Source organism: Lacerta agilis, chromosome 18, assembly GCF_009819535.1.
Source record: "Lacerta agilis isolate rLacAgi1 chromosome 18, rLacAgi1.pri, whole genome shotgun sequence".
NCBI lineage: Eukaryota > Metazoa > Chordata > Lepidosauria > Squamata > Lacertidae > Lacerta > Lacerta agilis.
This window is the reverse complement of record NC_046329.1, coordinates 5,879,838-5,899,978: the sequence shown is the minus strand read 5'-3', so window position 1 is coordinate 5,899,978 and position 20,141 is coordinate 5,879,838. Positions and strand designations below refer to the sequence as shown.

The window sequence follows — 20,141 nt, the reverse complement described above, 5'->3', positions numbered from 1 at the left end:
AACCGCCAGAAGGCCCTCGGAGCTGGACCTCAGTGTCCAGGAAGAATGATGGGGTGATGCTCCTTCAGGTCTGTTTAGGGCTTTCAAGGTCAGCACCAACACTTTGAATTGTGCTCGGAAACGTACTGGGAGCCAATGTCGGTCTTTTAGGACCGGCGTTATATGGTCCCAGCGGCCGCTCCCCGTCACCAGTCTGGCAGCCGCATTCTGGATTAGTTGATGTTTACGACTCACCTTCAAGGTAGCCCCACGTAGAGCGCATGGCAGTAGTCCAAGCGGGAGATAACCAGAGCATGCACCACTCTGGTGAGACAGTCTGCGGGCAGGTAAGGTCTCAGCCTGCGTACCAGATGGAGCTGGTAGACAGCTGCCCTGGACACAGAATCGACTTGCACCTTCATGGACAGCTGTGAGTCCAAAACGACTCCCAGCTGCGCACCTGGTCCTTCAGGGGCACGGTTACCCCATTCAGGACCAGGGAGTCCCCCTTCCCACTTGCATGCAGATCAGATGTTCCACCACCAAGCCACAACCTCTCTCCCCTCGCGCCGTTCACCACTCTCGTCGCCTGCTGCTCCGGAAGACAAAACACCCCGAGTAGCCGTGGCAGCATATCTTCCTTTAATAAAGCTAACAGCTTCTGCTGCCAGCTGTAGGCTGACACAGTTACAGACAGACAAAAAACAAAATAAAATAAAGCTTCCTCCTAGCCTGGGATCGGGGAGGAACAAGGTTTGTGGAACGGAAACCAAAAGGACCCCTCGGCACAAACCGATTCGTGTCGCCACCATACACAGGGCAGGGTAGTGTTTTAATATTTCCCCCCCCCCCCCAGCCAGAAGCTTCGTTTTGAGGCTAGAAAGAGGTTAAGACCCCTCCGAGGGAAGGTTATAAATAGAAGAAGGAAGAAGCAGCACTGTAAAAATATCTCTCTTGATCCAACTCGTTTTGAACCAGTTCAAAGTCCTCGATGCGCTACTGCCCGGCCAGGCGACTCCTCTGGCCACGGGTACTCTGATTCCAGGGCCCTAACACGCACTAGGAAAAACAGCAGCCTCCCCGCCCCCCATTCCCCACCACCACCGTTTAGTGTTCACAAGACAGGGGGTTGGTTACTGGAGTGTCCGAAGCAGCATCCGTAAGAAACACGGGAGAAGGGGACCACGAGGGACGGGGCTGGATCGAATCCTGGTTTGCTTTTATTTTCAGGACAGGGTCTGCACGGAGAGCAGGAGGTCCGGCTTCAGCACGCTCCCGATGCGCTCCCCGCCGGAAGCCTTGATATCCGCCATGACCTCAGCATCCCATACGAACGTCAGGAGGGCAGACGGCACCTTGGGGAAGAAACAAAGGGCGCTTGGCGTTATTAGGACTAGGGGTGTTGTTCAAGTTCTTCCAAAAATCACCTAGGCCAAAATGGAAATTCCCCCCCTTTTTTTTTAACAAGAATTTATTGGTTTTCCACATCAAAACAAATACAAATACAACAACAACAGATACAACAAAAAAAACAAAACAAAACAGAAATAAAGGAAAATACATACCTACACCGGAACACCAACACTCCATACATTTAATTAAAATCTTATTTCGAATCTAATTAGGGGGACTTCCCCCATTCTCTCCTCTGCTTCCAATTCTAATTTACTTTAGTAACTTCTATCTATTTCAACAATTCATTCACCTAAATTCATAATCTTCATCTCTAAAATTTAAACCTTTTAACATCAAAGTATCAAAATACATCTTCTTAATCCAAATCTTAACTTCTTGTAACCCTATCTATCTCTTATTCCACTGAAACTGCTGCTGATATTTCTAATTCAAACCTTATATAATATTAAATTCTTCTTTAAAAACAGTCCAAGTATCTCTTCTCTGTTCCAGATCAAATTTTTTAACACTCTGACTTCGGGGTACCATGATAAGCCTTCCTGATTATACATCTAAAGTTTTTACCCTACCCCTCTTCTTGCCATTTTTTCTCCCCATCTCGGAATCACCCACCGGACCTCCCCCCTCCCCTTTCCAAAACCATTGTCCAGAATGTCCTCTTTTTCCTTATATCTATAGATATAGATACAAAATGGAAATTCCAACTGAATCACACAAGGTGCACAACTGTCCTTTCCCAACCCAAGCTTCCTTAGAGGAGCACAGTTCAAAGGAAGGATCCTGACGTTAAGGGACATGAAAGCCCCATCGTATTCAATGGTGCTTGCTCCAGGTTTCAACGTGGACAGGACTGCGCCTGACACACACACACACAGTCATTGGCAAGGAGACTTAAGCCAAGGTGGCCACACTTACCAGGCCACATTCATTGATCGCCATGCTCTCGTCGTTCAGTTTGTGGCCTCCGGGGGCCAGAAGCTCAAAGGGGAGCCAGTTGTTCTGCAGCGTCTCTCGCACAAACTGGTACAGGGTTGAGACGGGCTCCCGTGCGTAGAACGTTCCTGCGCCGGAAAGGAAGAAAATTTACTCTCTCTAGTATTTTGCGCAGATTCGGAAAGTTTCGGGGCAAACCCACGCTGTGCATTTGAAGCCTGTGACTTCACTCAAAAGGACCCCAGGAACCGTGGTTTCTCCACTGCAAATCTACAGTTCCCAGCACCCTTAGCAAACTGTAGTTCCCAGGATTCTCTGGGGGAAGACGCAGGCTTTTAAATGGGCCCCCGACTGTGCGTCACACGTACGGCGCAGATCTCCCCGTGGAACAGAACCCTATTCTCCTCGCTCCCACCGCAGCTGACATTTGCAAAAAAAAAAAAAAAAAAAAAAGGGAACCAGAAAAATTCCCCAGAGCAAAGGGGGAAATCCTGTTGTTGTCGTTAATATATTCTGGATGGTTGTTCAGCCAATCTGGTCTCTCATTCCCCTCTCCCCAACAGTGAAGGACCCCTGGATGGTTAAGTCCAGTCAAAGGCAACTATGGGGTTGCAGCGCTCATCTCGCTTTCAGGCCGAGGGAGCCGGCGTTTGTCCACAGACAGCTTTCCGGGTCATGTGGCCAGCAGGACTAAACCGCTTCCGGCGCAACGGGACACCGTGACAGAAGTCAGAGCGGACGGAAACGCCGTTTACCTTCCCGCCGGAGCGGTACCTATTTATCTACTTGCGCCGGTGTGCTTTTGAACTGCTAGGCTAGCAGGAGCTGGGACAGAGCAACAGGAGCTCACTCCGTCGCGGGGATTCAAACCGCCAGCCTTCCGATCGGCAAGCCCAAGAGGCTCAGTGGTTTAGACCACAGCGCTACCCGTATCCCTTAGGGCTTGGCTAAGAGGTACTTGGGAGGGCCAGCCCTGGGTTTGGAGAATCCCAGGCAAATATGTAATAACAAGGGTTTTAATTGGAGCTTCCTCCCGCTAAATAGTGCCATTCACCACTCTGGGAGATACTACTGATAAAAACTAAACCAGCCTTGCAGTTACTTCTGGGTCAGCGTTTGAAACTCCCATTGTCCTAGGCGGTTTTGCGACAGGGGGTTTCATTAGCACAAGCAGTTTCTGAGCTCTGGGTGCAACACTGCGCCTAAGATTTCAGGTTAAAACTGCAGTGGAAGGAAAGGAGGACCTTTTTTCCGCCTCCCCACTTCCAGCCATTCTCTGAAGACCGGAGAAGAGACCCTTTTAAGAATATCAGGGTGGCAGGCAGGGGAAGCGTGGCTTTGTTTTTTTGCAGATGAGGATCAGACAGTGTGAAAAACGAATGTAAGATTTAGCTGCAGTTCATTCCTTTCATTCAAAGCAAAGACATCACATTGCCAACAAAGGTCCGTATAGTTAAAGCTATGGTTTTCCCAGTAGTAATGTACGGAAGTGAGAGCTGGACCATAAAGAAGGCTGATCGCCGAAGAATGGATGCTTCTGAATTCTGGTGTTGGAGGAGACTCTTGAGAGTCCCATGGACTGCAAGAAGATCAAACCTATCCATTCTCAAAGAAATCAGCCCTGAGTGCTCACTGGAAGGACAGATGCTGAAGTTGAGGCTCCAGTACTTTGGCCACCTCATGAGAAGAGAAGACTCCCTGGAAAAGACCCTGATGTTGGGAAAGATGGAGGGCACAAGGAGAAGGGGACGACAGAGGACGAGATGGTTGGACAGTTTTCTCGAAGCTACTAACATGAGTTTGGCCAAACTGCGGGAGGCAGTGAAGGATAGGCGTGCCTGGCATGCTCTGGTCCATGGGGTCACAAAGAGTCGGACACGACTGAACAACAACAACATTCCTTTTCAACCTTGTATTCTTGTTATAAGAATACATTCCCTTGTTGCACCCACAACCTAGGTTTAAGGGGCCATTAAGCTCCTAGCTTTCCTATCTCAGCTTCTAAAGCTGCTTGCGATGTCCATCGGGCTATCATATTTCTTTAAGGCATTCATTCTTCCAGCCCAAAGGCTCTGACTTGGGACGAAGCAACCTGTGACGACCGAGAATCGGGTAGCCGGTGGCCTCTGACCGAGCTCCGGCTCACACCCAGAGCTTTCGGACGTACCTTGCAAGATGTACCCGTCCGGGAAGCGGACGCGCAGCAAGGCGTAGTTGTATTTCCTCAGCTCCCTCTGCTCCTCCTTCTCCCGCATGGCCTTCGTTCTCAGCATCGACGCCTTCTCAACCGCTTCTGCCCTTCAGAAGCAAAAAAAAAAAGGAGGGACCACATTGGAACGCCGACCCAACCACTGGTTTTGCCTACACATCCGCAGTGGTTTCCAGATCTAGAATACAATGAGCACCTCATTCAAAGCAGCCCTGCAAAGGCTGCCTTTTCCTTTTTTGGGTGCTCTCTTGCAGAGGTTGAAGAGCCGTTTCCTTCGCCGCCGCCGCCTTTCGCCATCGCAAGGGAAGCGAAGCACGGGGTATATCCGCTATCCAGCACCTCCATTCCTTCAACCCCTTTGCTGATGCCAGTGTGGTGTAGTGGTTAAGAGCGGTGGACTTGTAATCTGGTGAACCAGGTTCGTGTCTCCGCTCCTCCAAATGCAGCTGCTGGGTGACCTTGGGCTAGTCACACTTCTTTGAAGTCTCTCAGCCCCACTCACCTCACAGAGTGTTTGTTTTGGGGGAGGAAGGGAATGGAGAATGTGAGCTGCTTTGAGACTCCTTCGGGTAGTGATAAAGCGGGATATCAAATCCAAACTCCTCCTCTTCTTCTTCTTCTTCTGCTTCTTCTTCATACCAATAACAAACTTAGTTGGTCTCTAAGGTGCTACTGGAAGGATTTTGTGTGTGTGTGTGTAGAAAAAGCTAGCCCAAGTGTGACTAGCCCAAGGTCACCCAGCAGCTGCACGTGGAGGAAAGGAGACGCGAACCCGGTTCACCAGATTACAAGTCCACCGCTCTTAACCACTACACCACACTGGCGTAGTGTAATGAGCTTTCGTGTGCATGCACATTTCTTCAGATACACTGGAAGGTGCTACTGGAAGGATTTTTTTTATTTTGTTTTGAATATGGCAGACCAACACAGCTACCTACCTGTAACTTATTCCAGTGTTTTTCAACCTTTTTTGGGCAAAGGCACACTTGTTTCATGAAAAAAATCACGAGGCACACCACCATTAGAAAATGTTTAAAAAAATTAACTCTGTGCCTATATTGACTATATATAAAGTAATTCTCTTGAATTTTTCAATTTTTCCCACGGCACACCAGGCAACATCTCGCGGCACACTACTGTGCCGCGGAACAGTGGTTGAAAAACACTGACTTATTCTACACAGGATACTCCTGATAAGAGGACATGAATGTTCTGGATGTGTTGGGGACTGTCTGAAACACTTTCAGGCCACCATGTCATAGAAACGGAGGCTAATAACTAGAGTTGCCTGTCCAGAACAAACTGTGACACTAAGTGGCAGAGTGCAGGGTCTGGGCCTGAATCGCCTTTGTACTGTACATCTGAAGGAATCTGCCTCCAAAGGTATTAGGGAATGTGGAAACCAAAGCCCCCCTTCGCAGGCACACCAGCAGCAGACTCAATCTGTGGCTTAAAGTTAAGGGAGCAATTTTAAAATAGGTCTGTCATTGTGGAGTGCTGCTTTTAACAACTACTGTCTATTCTGGCGTATAAGACTACTTTTTAATCCAGGAAAATCTTCTCAAAAGTCGGGGGTCGTCTTATACACCAGGTGGAGAATCTGCGGTCGAGTATATCTCAAACTCTGTATTTTAATTGGAAAAGTTGAGGGTCGTCTTATACGCCCAGTCGTCTAATACGCCAGAAAATATGGTAATGACCCTGCGAAGCAACAGCTTTCTTGCTTCAAGTCCTGATGTTCTGTGAAATGTATTTAAACACTTACAGTCATACCTCGAGTTACGGCTGCTTCAGGTTGCACGATTTAAGGTTGCGCACCGTGCCGAAGTAACAGAACGTGTTACTTCCGGGTTTCGGCGCTTGGGCATGCGCAGAAGCGCTAGATCGCGCTTTGCACATGCACAGAAGCGCTGAATTGCATCACGCTGCGGGTTGGAAATGCGCCTCCTGCACTGATCGTGTTCGCAACCCGAGCGTCCGCTGTATTTAAATAAAAATGATTCTCAAAGCAACCCCCAGAACGAACTGGGGAGGCGGCAGCAAAAACGCGTGGCCTGTGAACGTTTCAGACCAGGCGGCACCACTCACCGGAGCCTCTGCTCCCGCTTGAGCTCCTCGGCAGTGATGCTGAAGAAGTCGCTTGGCAGCTCAAAGCGGGAGGCCTGGGGGGACGGCTTGAAGACGCGGAGCTGGCGATCCAGGGTGGCCCGGAGTGGCTCCCCGCTCAGAAGCTTCTCCTTGTGCTCCTTCAGGTCGCCCAGCTTCCCCTCCTTCAGGACATAGAAGTCCTCCGTGGCCTCTTCTAAGGGGATGGAGTGGGGAGGTGAAAGAGAGGTATAATAATCATAATAATTTCATTATTTATATATACCCTGCCCATCTGGCTGGGTTTCCCCGGCCACTCTGGGCGGCTTCCAACAAAACATTAAAATACAACAATCAATCAAACATTAAAAGCTTCCCTAAACAGAGCTGCCTTTAGATGTCTTCTGAAAGTCTGGTAGTTGTTGTTCTCTTTGACATCTGGTGGGAGGGCGTTCCACAGGGCGGGTGCCACCACCGAGAAGGCCCTCTGCCTGGTGCCCTGTAACTTGGTTTCCCGCAGTGAGGGAACCGCCAGAAGGCCCTCGGCGCTGGACCTCAGTGTCTGGGTAGATCAATGGGGTGGAGATGCTCCTTCAGGGATACTGGGCCAAGGCCATTTAGGGCTTTAAAGGTCAGCACCAACACTTTGACTTGTGTATCCTCTTAGCACTCGGCAATTGCTAAGGGGACAGGGGGCAGTCGGGTGTGGGGGACTCCCTGGTCCTGAATGGGGTAGCATGAATGAATTTTGTTTTGAATTCTTTGCTTCACAGAATATATAGAACAATGTTAGGTTACCAAGCAAATTGCAGTCATTAACAGTCGTCAACAGGTTTTCCACACCTATCGGCCAATCCCCCATTCCCACCACCCTTCTGAGTAATACCCCTCCCCATTCCCTCCCTATATATAAGGGTCTGGTGACTTCTGTTTCAGTGCATCTGAAGAAGTGTGCATGCACACGAAAGCTCATGCCAAGAACAAACTTACTTGGTCTCTAAGGTGCTACTGGAAGAAATTTTTATTTTATATTTTATTAAAAACAAAAAGTTCGTGAGCCGGGGACTTCCCGTCCACAGCTCAGCCTTTCAGCTGCTACGCTAAGCCTTACCTTGTCCTGGGATACTCAGGGTGGCCTTTTCAAACCCGACAGCCTGGAAAAACTTGTGTGTCCCCTCCAGGCAGTGGATCCTTTCCTAGGAGTAAGCCAAATGAATCCGTGCTGCTTATTTCTTTTCCTGAAAGCCTTTCCTGGCATCTCAACACATGACTCTCAACAGCCAAACCTAGCCAGCCGGCTAGAGAATTCCTGGGGCTGGTTGTTTCAGTTTTAAATTTTTTATTTTTTTTAAATAAATAATCTTTATTTGGTTCCAATAATATACAAACACACATACCAACACACAATCAAACAATAAAAACAATGAAATTAATCCCTCCCCCCATCCCACCCCTTTCACTCCCCCTCACTTGTACGTGATTTTATTTGTTCAGTATTACCTTTTATTACATCTTATATCCTTTATCCTTATTCTATATTTCCCAATTCTCTCATATCCCCTGTACCATTTACTCCATATTATACAGAATATCAATTCCAGAATAAGATATGGTCATGTATTATTTTACTCTTTCCCATTCTTTTTATTAACTCTTGATTAGAGCGACCTCTAATGTTTGCTGTTATCTTAGCCATCTCTACCAGTTTTCAATTGCTTGCCTTTGCACCCTGCCAAAGTCTGTGGAACAATATAAGGCGATTTAAGCGAGGGGTGGAGACCCTGTGAGCTGTGGGCCAAATCTGACCCAGCATGGGCCTCGCCCCAAACCATGCCCACTTGCCCCACACCTGATGTCACAGCAATCTTAGCTTCAAGCAAACTTAGCCCCCCCCCCCCAGCTGGCATGCCAAATGGGTCTTGCCCACCCCGCCTGCAAGCAAGGCAGAGAGCTCTAGCAGGGACACCCAAGGGGGAGGAGAGTTTAAAAGCTCTTTCCACGTCGTGTAAACCCTGCGCAAAAAGAGCTTTTAAGCTCCCTAACTTTCGTGCGTTTGCATCTGTGCGACTTCAGCCGGTGACGTTTAACTCAAATGTTCCCAAAAGGCAAAGAAATTCTTGACCAGGCAGAGGGCCTTCTCGGTGGTGGCGCCCTCCCTGCGGAACGCCCTCCCATCAGATGTCAAGGAAATAAACAACTACCTGACTTGTAGAAGACATCTGAAGGCAGCCCGGTTTAGGGAAGTTTTTAAATGTTTGACTTTTATTGTGCTTTTAATATTCTGTTGGGAGCCGCCCAGAGTGGCTGGGGAAACCCAGCCAGATGGGCAGGGTATAAATAATCAATTATTATTATTATTGTTATTGTTGTTGTTGTTGTTGTTGTTGTTGTTATTATTATTATTATTATTATTATTTATTTTTGAGGAAGGAGTTAATCGAACCCCTGTTAAAAAATCTACCAGGCCGTTCAATTGAAATGCTGACTAGATATTTAATTGAGGACACCAATCCAGAGCAAACTATGTCTGTAGCCAAATTTTGTTACCATGCGGCAAGACTGAGACGTGTCGGGACATCAACTAACAACAGCGATAAAGCCGTCCACCAAGCCATAGCGGATAATACATAAATGGAATTATCACCCATTAAATTTTAACTTATTTTTAATCTAATACGTGATTTGAAATAGTATCGTTAAAAGACGATATTTAAGAATTATTTATACTATGTACTATCGTTTTATTTTCTCTTTTGCTGGTCTATGACCGTAATAAAGATTTATTATTATTATTAATTATTATTATTATTATTGACTTTGGTGGGGTCGCACCTTCACTTTTCTAGTCCTCATTTTTCTGTGAGATGGTTTCTACCAGGCTGGCAGCAGCCTCTAGCGAGAGCAGGGTTTGAGAACGTGAAAAAGAAGAGTTTGGATTTGATATCCCGCTTTTCACTACCCAAAGGAGTCTCAAAGCAGCTCACATTCTCCTTTTCCCTTCCTCCCCCACAACAAACACTCTGTGAGGTGAGTGGGGCTGAGAGACTTCAGAGAAGTGTGACTAGCCCAAGGTCAACCAGCAGCTACATGTGGAGGAGCGGGGGAGCGAACCCGGTTCACCGGATTATGAGTCTACCGCTCTTAACCACTACACCACACCTTTGCGTGCATTGATAATTTATTATCCCTTTTCAGCCGTGCTGCATTTTGGTACTTTCGTGAGTAGCCCAAGGTCACCCAGCAGCTGCATGTGGAGGAGCGGGGACGCAAACGCAGTTCACCAGATTACAAGTCTACCGCTCTTAACCACTACACCAAACTGGCTCTCTGTGGACATTACTGGGCCCTCAATTCCCAGAAGGCCCAGCTGCTAGCAGGGACAGCTGCCTGGGACGAGAGGAGTTGTACCCCCAACAGCACCCAGGGACCCTCCTCTGAAACGCACCCACCTGGAACACTTTGTTCTGCAGTTTGATCTTCCGGTACTTCTCCTCATCTGGGTGGAGGTGGATGTTGTCAAGGTACCTTGGGAAGGAAGACAAGTTGTCATTCTGGGCACCAGTTCGCTCAAGTTTCCTCTCAAAAGGAAGTGGCACCAAGTTCAATAGGGACTTTTTTAAAAAAAATTACGAAAATACAAACACGTACACTACATATACAAAACACAATACATGTACAAAACGCTTACAGAAATACATCCATATATTCCATACTCATTCTTAACAAAATATCTTTCTTATAACGACTAATTAAGAGATATATATTCATACTTTTTAGCCATCCGTTCAAAACAGTAAGGCTAAATTCCATAGGGACTTTTTATACCACTTTCATAGTTTGGTGTTTTTTTAGAGGGACTTGTCAGAAGGGGGTTTTTTCTGTTAAAAAAGCTTTCTTTTTTTAATTGCAAAAACTTTATTGATTAAAACACAATACAACCAATACATTCTCACATTAACATACAATATCATTTTTATCACCCATTTCCCATTTTTCCATCCTCACACCAAACACCCCTCTGACTTCCCTCCGTCACTCTTTCGACTTCCATTGTAAGCTACTGGGTATTTGTTCACTATTTGTACAATCTTAATTTCTATATATTTCTATAATCATCTTTAATTCTTTATATTAATTTATTATTCTACCATTCCTTCATACCTCTTACTCCAAGCATATTAGCACTTCTTTCTTTGAGCAATGTTTCTCCATATACTCCTCATAACATTTCCGTTGTTCCTTCAAATTTTGATTTGTTTGGTTTCTTATTGCTGCTGTCGGTTTTGCCATTAACAAATACTCGTTTAACTTGCCTATCCACTCATCCTTTGTTGGGACCTGTTGTGTTTTCCATTTAGCTGCTATCACCATTCTGGCGGCCGAAGCTTCCTTGTTAGGTATTATAGGGCAGGAATTGCCAAAAGAGCAGGAGAAGCTATTCATGTATGCTACAACAGTGGCTAGGACAGGCATAGGCAAACTCCGGCCCTCCAGAGGTTTGGGACTACAATTCCCAACGTCCCTGACCACTTGTCCTGTTAGCTAGAGGTGATGGGAACTGTAGTCCCAAACATCTGGAGGGCTAGGATTTTACTAGCCCCCAAAAAGGAAAGAAGACAAGATACCAACGAAAGAAGAACGGCAGGTTAAACTTATGGAATATGCAGAAATGGCGAAACTCACGGGAAGACTCAAGAGACAAAGTGAACAGAGACTTTTAAAAAAGACTGGGAACCGTTCCTGTTGTATTTACAGAAATGTTGTAAAGAAATGGACTCACTAGCAGGGTTTGAGCAACACACTTACAGTTAAGGAAACCAGAGTAAAGGTTAAGAAACGGTAAGATGCAAATTAATTAAATGTAAGAAGTAACCGGAAGGAAAATTTGGTATAAAAATGTTAAGAATGTAAGAGCATTCAACTAAAAGATGAAAAATAAGAGAAAATTCAAGCAGAAGTAGCAAATTGTTAAAGAACCAGAAGGGGAAGTTGAGGGGAGTCACAGGGTGGGCAGTGGGGAGTTTTTATTCTATTTTTTTTTATGTATGTGTAGAGAAGTAGCAAAACCATGTTTGCAATCTTTGGTTCAGACCACAGCGTATTCTGGGAATTGTATGCTGGGAAAGAACTGGGTGTAACCCCTTTCTGGAATGTGAAGTGTTCTCTTTAATTGGGGAGGCGATTTAGTGTTTTATGGTTTCTGCCATGGGAGTGAAAAGTGACACCTAACTCATGGGCTTGGTCCAGCTGAGGTCAGTTGAAGTTATCAGACTGATCCTGAGAAGAAGTAGGGAGGATAAAAGTTAAACAAGTCTCTTGACATCAAAAGACAAATGGGGATCTGCTTTCTATTGGCCAATCCACTAATTAAAGGTTTATGCTAACAGGCCCATTATCGGAACCCTGCGTGGGTGAATGGGTATAATTGACCCTCTATTGAGATGCAAAATTTGCTCTTAGCGACCCTGCTATTAGCCATCATGGCTCCTAAGCCTCCTGCTTTGAGATCTGCATCCTTGCCAGTATAGAAGGACTTACGGTAGGTTACTTTCAAGTTCTAAGTTGTGAGTAGGGTTTTTTTTTTTATAAATAATTTTTATTGGTTTTTCCTTTAAATTTTACAAAAATTTATAACAAAAAACTTGTAAAAACAAATAATACAAAAACTCGTATTACCACAAATTTATACCACACTTAACTTTTACATTTAGGATTTTCATTCCCTTCCCTTCTTTCTTCTTATGTCTTCTCTAAATCATATGTCTATATTTTGCACGTCAAATATTTTTACCCCAATTATATTATTTCCTTTTTCAGATTTCAAATTATAACACTCTCATTTCCAAATTGAATGTCTTTCCTTAATTCTAAATATTTTCTTATATAAGATAGCTACACGCCAAGTGTTATATATCATCCTTTACGTCTTACACACCTTTTCCAAATATTCCATAAATTTCCCCCACTCTTTTCTAAATGTTACTTCCCCCTGCTGTCTGACTCTCATTGTAATTTTTGCGATCTCCATATATTCTGTGATTTTCTGTTGCCATTGCTGCACAGTTGGTACTGTTTTTGGTTTCCAGACCTGCGCTAGCAAGAGTCTCACCCCTGTGGTCGCATATAGGAAAAACTTTTGATCAGATTTATTAAGTTGTGAGTATGTTACCTAGCTAGAAATATTAAGTACCTTCTTTATTTTCTTGCATCGTAACCCGATGTTTGAGAAAATGTATAACCTTGTTTTAGTTTGAAGTTCTTTTAATAAATTCTTAAAAGGACGTTTTGTCTGTGTTTTGTTTCCCTTAACACTGTCGGGGGCTGAACTGGTACCCGGCTGCTTGGGCACTCTACTGAATAAGATTATTGCCTGTGTCTATCTAAATTAATTGTGCAGCCTGGAAAGGATAGGGTTCCCCTTTCCCTATACCCCAGGGCTGGCAATTCTTGGAGTCTAAAAAGGGTGGTGGCAGCTTACCGTGATTTGTTCTATTGGGGGGGTTTGGGAAGCAAGCCCCTTGGACCCCTGTTCCCGGCAACCCGGGAGACACTGGCTGGTGTGTCGAGTGGTCTCAGGGAGGGTTGGGGAACAGAAGGTCCGCTACAGTATGTTAAACGTGTTGAATATTAAATTGTAAAACTTAATAAAACTTATTACAAAAAAGAAGGGGGGGACACTGACAGCCACCAGGATCCACTTACTTTGCAATGGTCTCCACTCCGAGTTTGACCTTTTCCCGGTCCCTGTTGCAAGTGTGGATTTCCATGATGGCAGCAGCCACAGGGTCTTGGGCGGCATGCTGGGGAGATGAAGAAACAGAAATGCCTTTGTACTTATTTGTAATTTTTCTTTTGGCATCTGCATTAAATTTAATAAAATTAATAAGAAGAAGAAGAAGAAGAAAGGAAGAAAGGAAGGAGGAAGAAGATGATGATGATTTTGGATTTGATATCCCACTTTATCACTACCCGAAGGAGTCTCCAAGCGGCTCACATTCTCCTTTCCCTTCCTCCCCCACAACAAACCCTCTGTGAAGTGAGTGGGGCTGAGAGACTTCAGAGAAGTGTGACTAGCCCAAGGTCACCCAGCAGCTGCATGTGGAGGAGCAGAGACACGAACCCGATTCACTGGATTACGAGTCTATCGCTCTTAACCACTACACCACACCTTTGCATGCATTGATAATTTATTATCCCTTTTCAGCCGTGCTGCATTTTGGTACTTTTGTCTTCCCGGACAAAACTTGTTATGTTTGCATTTCTCTCCCCCCCGCCCCTTGTTAACAGATCAATAAAGCCGGGAGGGGGGGGATGCACTCTCTGTTGAGACTCTCCCTCACTCCCTCACTCCCACACTCCCCCAAAATAACCTTACCTCAAGGATGGCCTTTTTGACCTGCGCCTCTCTTTTATCCTTCCGGACGGTGGCCCCAGTTAAAGGGCAAGTGAAGTAGACTCCTGAGACGGACAGCATGGAAGGATCTTCTTCTTGAAGAGCAGGTAAAGAATTCTAAAGAGGGTTTAAGACAGGTGCTCCATTGGAGGAAGGAAAAGAAATGGCCTACACCCACTGTAGTTTCGTTTTGCGGTTATTTTAGCTGCTGCATATCCATCTGAAGGTATTGGATCAGATTGTTAGGTTTTGAAATAATTTACCTGCTGTGCACCTGATTGTTATTGCAATAGTGATGCCTTGATTTTGCATTTGTGAGCTGCTTGGAGCAGATTTACACAGAAAAGCGGCATACAAATTCAAAACAATAAATACCGCATTTTTCTGTGCATAAGACAGGGTTTTTTTAAACGAAAAAATTAAGTTTAAAATTGGGGTTCCTCTTATATACAGGTAGTGTTGGGGGGGGCGTTTTCTTAATTTGAAGTCCCCCCAAATAGGGGGCATCTTACACATGGGGGCATCTTACACACAGAGGAATACGTTAAATAAAGGTAAACACAACCTTTTGAAGAAATACTGAAAGAGCAGGTCAAAAACCTACTAATAAATGGCGAGGCGACAAAGGTGGGCCACCTTTCCCCGTTATTTCAAACGCAACTGGTTCCTACCTTCTGATCCACAGAGGCTCCTTTATCGCTTGCTGCTGCTTCAGCCATAAGCTCCTTTTTCACTAGAAGAACAATTAAAACAAAGATATGCATTCAAAAGTGAAATTTGAGGAGAGGATCTATACCGATGGCTTGTGTGCTATCAAAGTTTCCTGTCCAAATTTACACCACCTCCTCCCTCTCTCTCATTGTGCACAATTACATTCAATGAAAACACATCCAATGAAAATGACAAGACAGGAGTACCGTTTTGGGGGGACAGGAGGACTCCCCGGTCCTGAATGGGGCAACTGTGCCCCTGAAGGACCAGGTGCGCAGCCTGGGAGTCGTTTTGGACTCACAGCTGTCCATGGAGGCGCAGGTCAATTCTGTGTCCAGGGTGGCTGTCTACCAGCTCCATCTGGTATGCAGGCTGAGACCCTACCTGCCCGCAGACTGCCTCACCAGAGTGGTCCATGCTCTGGTTATCTCCCGCTTGGACTACTGCCATGTGCTCTCCGTGGAACTAGCTTTGAAGGTGACTCGGAAGTTACAACTAACCCAGAATGCAGCCGCTAGACTGGTGACTAGGAGTGGCCGCTGGGACCACATAACACCGGTCTTCAAAGACCTACATTGGCTCCCAGTACGTTTCCGAGCACAATTCAAAGTGTTGGTGCTGACCTTGAAAGCCCTAAACGGCCTCGGTCCAGTATACCTGAAGGAGCATCTCCACCCCCATCGTTCTGCCCGGACACAGAGGTCCAGCGCCGAGGGCCTTCTGGCGGTTCCCTTGCTGCGAGAAGCCAAGTTACAGGCAACCAGGCAGAGGGCCTTCTCGGTAGCGGCACCCGCCCTGTGGACAGGGCCGTCTTAAAGGGATCGGCCGCCGTGGCACGGCGATCCCTCGGCACCCCCGCCGTGCCGCCTCTCCGCCCACCTCCCTCCCGCGCTGGCCGCCCCTCGGGAAGGGGGGTGGGCGAGCAGGGGATGAGGGGCGTGGCGCTGGAGCGGCGTGGGGCTTTGCGCGCCCTTCCCAGCGCTCCAGCTGGGGCTCCGGAGGGCGGCCGGCTTGCAGCTCACCCGCCCACCCTTGGGGGCGGGGGCAGGTTGGGGAGGGGGCTCGCGGGGGCGCCCCTGGGGGGCCCGGCGCCCTGGCGCGCCGCGCCACCCAGCCCCTATGACGAGACGGCTCTGCCTGTGGAACGCCCTCCCACCAGATGTCACAAGAATTCGTTTATTATTATTTTCCCAAAATATAGTCCGGGCCACCACATTGTCTGAGGCACGGTGGACCGGCCCACGGCTGGAAAAGGTTGCTGAGCCCTGATATAAATGAACAACTAACCAAAAAAAGAGAGAGCTTTCATTAAGACACGCAGGCCAGCAACTCCTGCCCCTCGTCCTTTTACCCTGATTCCGGATGGCGTCTTGAGATGTGGGGGGACGGGGTTTGGGCTTCTGTTCCAGCCGGGCCAGGGCTGCCGCCGCCGCCATCTGAGCTTCATTTGTCGGCCCTTGGCGACACTTGGAAGGAGGGTCAGCTTTGGGTTTCTCCTTGGGAGCTCTTTCTCTGTAGGGGAGAAACGGAGACGCCTGAGGGCAGAGAAGCGCAAGTGGTTTGAAGGCGCAGCAGAGGACACAAGTTCCAGGGAGCCTGCCAAGCAGAATTGTCACCATGAAGATCACAAGCGGCGAACCCCTTACAGGTGGCAGCTGTTGGAAAAAGGCTCTGGGGAGACCCAAGACACCGGAACGTCCTCCTGGTGGCCCCCTCTGGCTGGCATGTCCCTTCAGTCCAGAGCGCCAGTAATCTGCAACCCGTATTAAAAGAGCACACAGGTCTTCTAGCCTCATGCAGCAAGAAGAAGGACTCATCTGCAGCTCTAAACTACTTTATTTACAGTCTATATACAGAGACTGAAGGATAGGCGTGCCTGGCGTGCTCTGGTCCATGGGGTCACGAAGAGTCGGACACGACTGAACGACTGAACAACAACAACAAATATACAGAGACTCCATAATCACGTCTGTGTTCTCCGAACAAGACTACAAACTGCAACACGGCAGAAGTGAAAATAAACCATACAATAACAACACAGGTGGAAGAGATAAGACAGACTTCCGTTCCCACACTCTCTCAGACACTCGTGTGATTTACACTAACCACAACAGTCCTGCTGAAGCAGCACAGGATATATAAAAATCCTAACAGCATCCCCCAGCAGCTAGAAGCAGGGCTGGCATCACTGGGCAACACTGCCAATCCCCAGCCCGCAGCCCTGGGCCTGTTCCTTCTGCTCCTTGCCATGAACACCGAGAAGGAACAGGAGCAGTATCTGCCACCAGTCACCTCTACCTCCAAGTGAAGGTGAGGGTGTGAGCAAACAAGCAAACCTGTTTGAGAAGATGCCTGTGTGCCCAAAATTATTTTGGGAATTGTATGGACAGAACTACCTAGATTGCATAGAAATTTATTTATGAATGCTACTTGCCCAAAAGTGGAAAGAAGCAGATGTCCTAGCAAAGGAAGAATGCATACAAAAACTTGTGGAATAGGCAGAAATGGTGAAACTTACCGGAAGAATAAGAAATCAAGAATGGAAATGGTTTATTGAATATTTACAGATAAATTGCAAACAGATAAAAACATTGGCAGGGTTACTGTAATAACCTGCAGTTTCGTAAGAGTATATATTTAAAGTAGATAATTAAATGAGCAAATTAAATGAATTCGGACATGCAGAAGATAGTAAAAAATAAATTTAAGGAGCCGCAGAAAGAGGGGGAAGGAAGTCAAGCTTCGAAATGTTAAATTGGTTGTAAAACTAATGAAATTATCAACTTGAAAAGTATAAATAAAAACGTTTTAAAAAGAGATAGAAGGTGCCAGTGTGGCAAAAGAGCTGAGTCAAGAAAGCTACAGAAGAGCTCCCATAAGGAAGGAGCAAGTGCAAGAGAATGCTAGCTTGGTTTTTAAGCGGTAAGGCAGGACTGGGGAACTCGAGGTCTTTCAGCTGTTGTTGGGCTCCAAGTCCCACTAGCCCCAGTCAGGGATGATGGGAAATGTAGTCCTGACAACATCTGACGAGCCACAGATTCCTCACCCCTGCAGAAGGAATTTCATAAAACAGCGGGAATTTTGCGCCAACCAAGAGAACTAAAAGGTACACAGACTATTGAATGTTTCCAAGCAAACTGTAAACAGATAAGAACATTGGCAGGGTTATTTTAATAACCTGCAGTTTTGTTAAAAAGTATATATTTAAAGCAGGTGAATAAATGAATGAATTAAGTTAATTTGGATTTGCAGAAGATATTAAAAATAAATTGAAGGAACCGCAGAAAGAGGGGGAAGGAAGCCAAGTTTTGAAATGTTAAAACGACTGTAAAATTACTGAAATGTATAAAACTAAAAAGCATCAATATTTATGATATATATATATGGCCAGTCTGTTTAAACTCCAGTGCCTTTCAAGATTGAGCTGATCTGTTTCTTGATGTTTAAAAGCTGAGTACATCCCAGGCTGAGTACATCCCAGGCTGAGCTGGGATTGGAGCTTACAGTCATTCACAACTCTCAGGGCAAGGCTGGCTACCTGCCCAATTACAGGTAAACGACCAGGAAGATGACTTTACACACCTATTCATATAGCGCAGGGAATTCCACGCAAAACAGAGAAAAGCTCCCAGGAGAAAAAAGAGACTGATATAGTGAAGGGGGTACATACACCACTCTGGGGTGGGGTGTTCTGCTCATCCTGGCAAACCCAACCTCAGCAGAGAAGCCAAGGCAGTATGGACTCTGTCCAGCCACCACTGTCCCCACAGTGTCACAGCACCATCACAAAGGGGCTGGGGAGCACCCACTTGCAGCCAGAGGACCACCACAACGTCTTCATAAGCGACTTGGATGAAGGAATTGAGGGGACGTTCGTCAAATCTGCAGGTGACACCAAACTGGGAGGGCTAGCGAATGCCACAGGAAACAGAACCGGGATTCAGAAAGACCTTACTGGATTGGAGAACTGGGCGCAAGCTAACAAAAAGAATTTCGATACGGACAAATGTAAAGGTTCTGCACTTAGGCAGGAAGAACCAAATGCACAAATATAGGATGGGGGATACCTGGCTTGCTAGCGGTACATGTGAAAAGGATCCAGGGGTCTTGGTGGACCACAAGCTGAACATGAGTCAACTGTGTGATGCAGCAGCAAAAAAGGCTAGTGCTGTTCTGGGCTGCATCAACCAAAGTACAGTGTCCAGATCAAGAAGTAATAGAAACCACTGTATTCTGCCTTGGTCACACCACACCTGGAATACTGTGTCCAATTCTGGGCACCACAATTTAAGAAGGATGTTGACAAGCTGGAAGGTGAGCAGCGGATGGTGATCAAGGGTCTGGAAGCTAAGCCTTATGAGGAGCGTTTGAAGGAGCTGGGTATGTTCAGCTTGGAAGAGAGGAGACTTGAGAGGAGATAGGATAGCCATCTTCGAATATCTGAAGGGCTGTCACAGGGAACAGGGAGCAAGCTTGTATACTCCTGCTCTGGAGGGTAGGACTCGAACCCACGGCTTCAAGTTTTCTGAGTGGACATTAGGAAGACAGTTAAGAGCTGTAACGACTGGGATTGAAGGTGGTGTGGACTCTCCTTCCCTGGAGGTTTTTAAGCAGAGGCTAGATGGCCTTCTGTCTAGTTGAGACTCCTGCCTTGCGGGGGGCTGGACTAGATGACCCTTGGGGTCCCCCCTGTCACCTCCCCTCATTCTCCCCTCCCCTCCCCCATTGGAACAGTTGAAGGAGCAGGGTATGCTCCTTCCCTGGAGGTTTTTAGGCAGAGGTTGTTGTATGGCCCTCTGTCTAGTTGAGACCCCTGCCTTGCGGGGGGGGGCTGGACTAGATGACCCTTGGGGGTCCCCCTGTCACCTCCCCTCATTCTCCCCTCCCCTCCCCCATTGGAACAGTTGAAGGAGCAGGGTATGCTCCTTCCCTGGAGGTTTTTAGGCAGAGGTTGTTGTATGACCCTCTGTCTACTTGAGACCCCTGCCTTGCAGGGGGGGCTGGACTAGATGACCTTTGGTGAACCCCTGCCCCCTTCCCTCCCTCCTCATTCTCTTCTCCCCCTCCCCCACGGGGACCCCGCCCACCAATCGCGGAGGAGGGGTAGGAGGGGGGCGGCTGGTTACCTAGGCGACTCGCTGAGCTTCTGGCCCGGCCCGGCTCCCTTGAACTGCAGCTCCGCTTTGATATCCTGGAAAAACTTCTTCATGGCGGCGGCTTCGGGGTCAAAAGCAGCCCCTCCCCGCCCCCTCGCCCCACTTTTCCTCCTCCTCCTCCCCCCTCCTCACGGTCCCCCAAACATATCAGCAGCACCCGCCCCCCACCCCTCGACTTTCGTTTCCTTCGACGCTCCGCCGTAAACAGGAAGCGGAAGTCGGTTGCGGGAGGGAAGAAGGGGACGCGCTTTCCGGTCAC

The 20,141-nt window shown here is 47.1% G+C and overlaps 1 protein-coding gene across 1 annotated transcript; it reads right to left on the bottom strand.

The window, feature by feature from the left end:
• Positions 1-1,184: 1,184 nt before the first annotated feature.
• On the bottom strand, positions 1,185-19,968 carry UBXN6 (UBX domain protein 6). The gene is made up of 11 exons (XM_033136549.1): positions 19,853-19,968; positions 16,078-16,238; positions 14,687-14,748; positions 13,998-14,132; positions 13,325-13,422; positions 10,072-10,147; positions 7,734-7,818; positions 6,626-6,839; positions 4,496-4,626; positions 2,311-2,456; positions 1,185-1,334 (listed from the first exon to the last, which is right to left on the bottom strand). Exons 1-11 carry the CDS (start codon positions 19,933-19,935, stop codon positions 1,206-1,208), a joined length of 1,320 nt encoding a protein of 439 aa, XP_032992440.1. The 5' UTR covers positions 19,936-19,968; the 3' UTR covers positions 1,185-1,205.
• Positions 19,969-20,141: the final 173 nt, after the last annotated feature.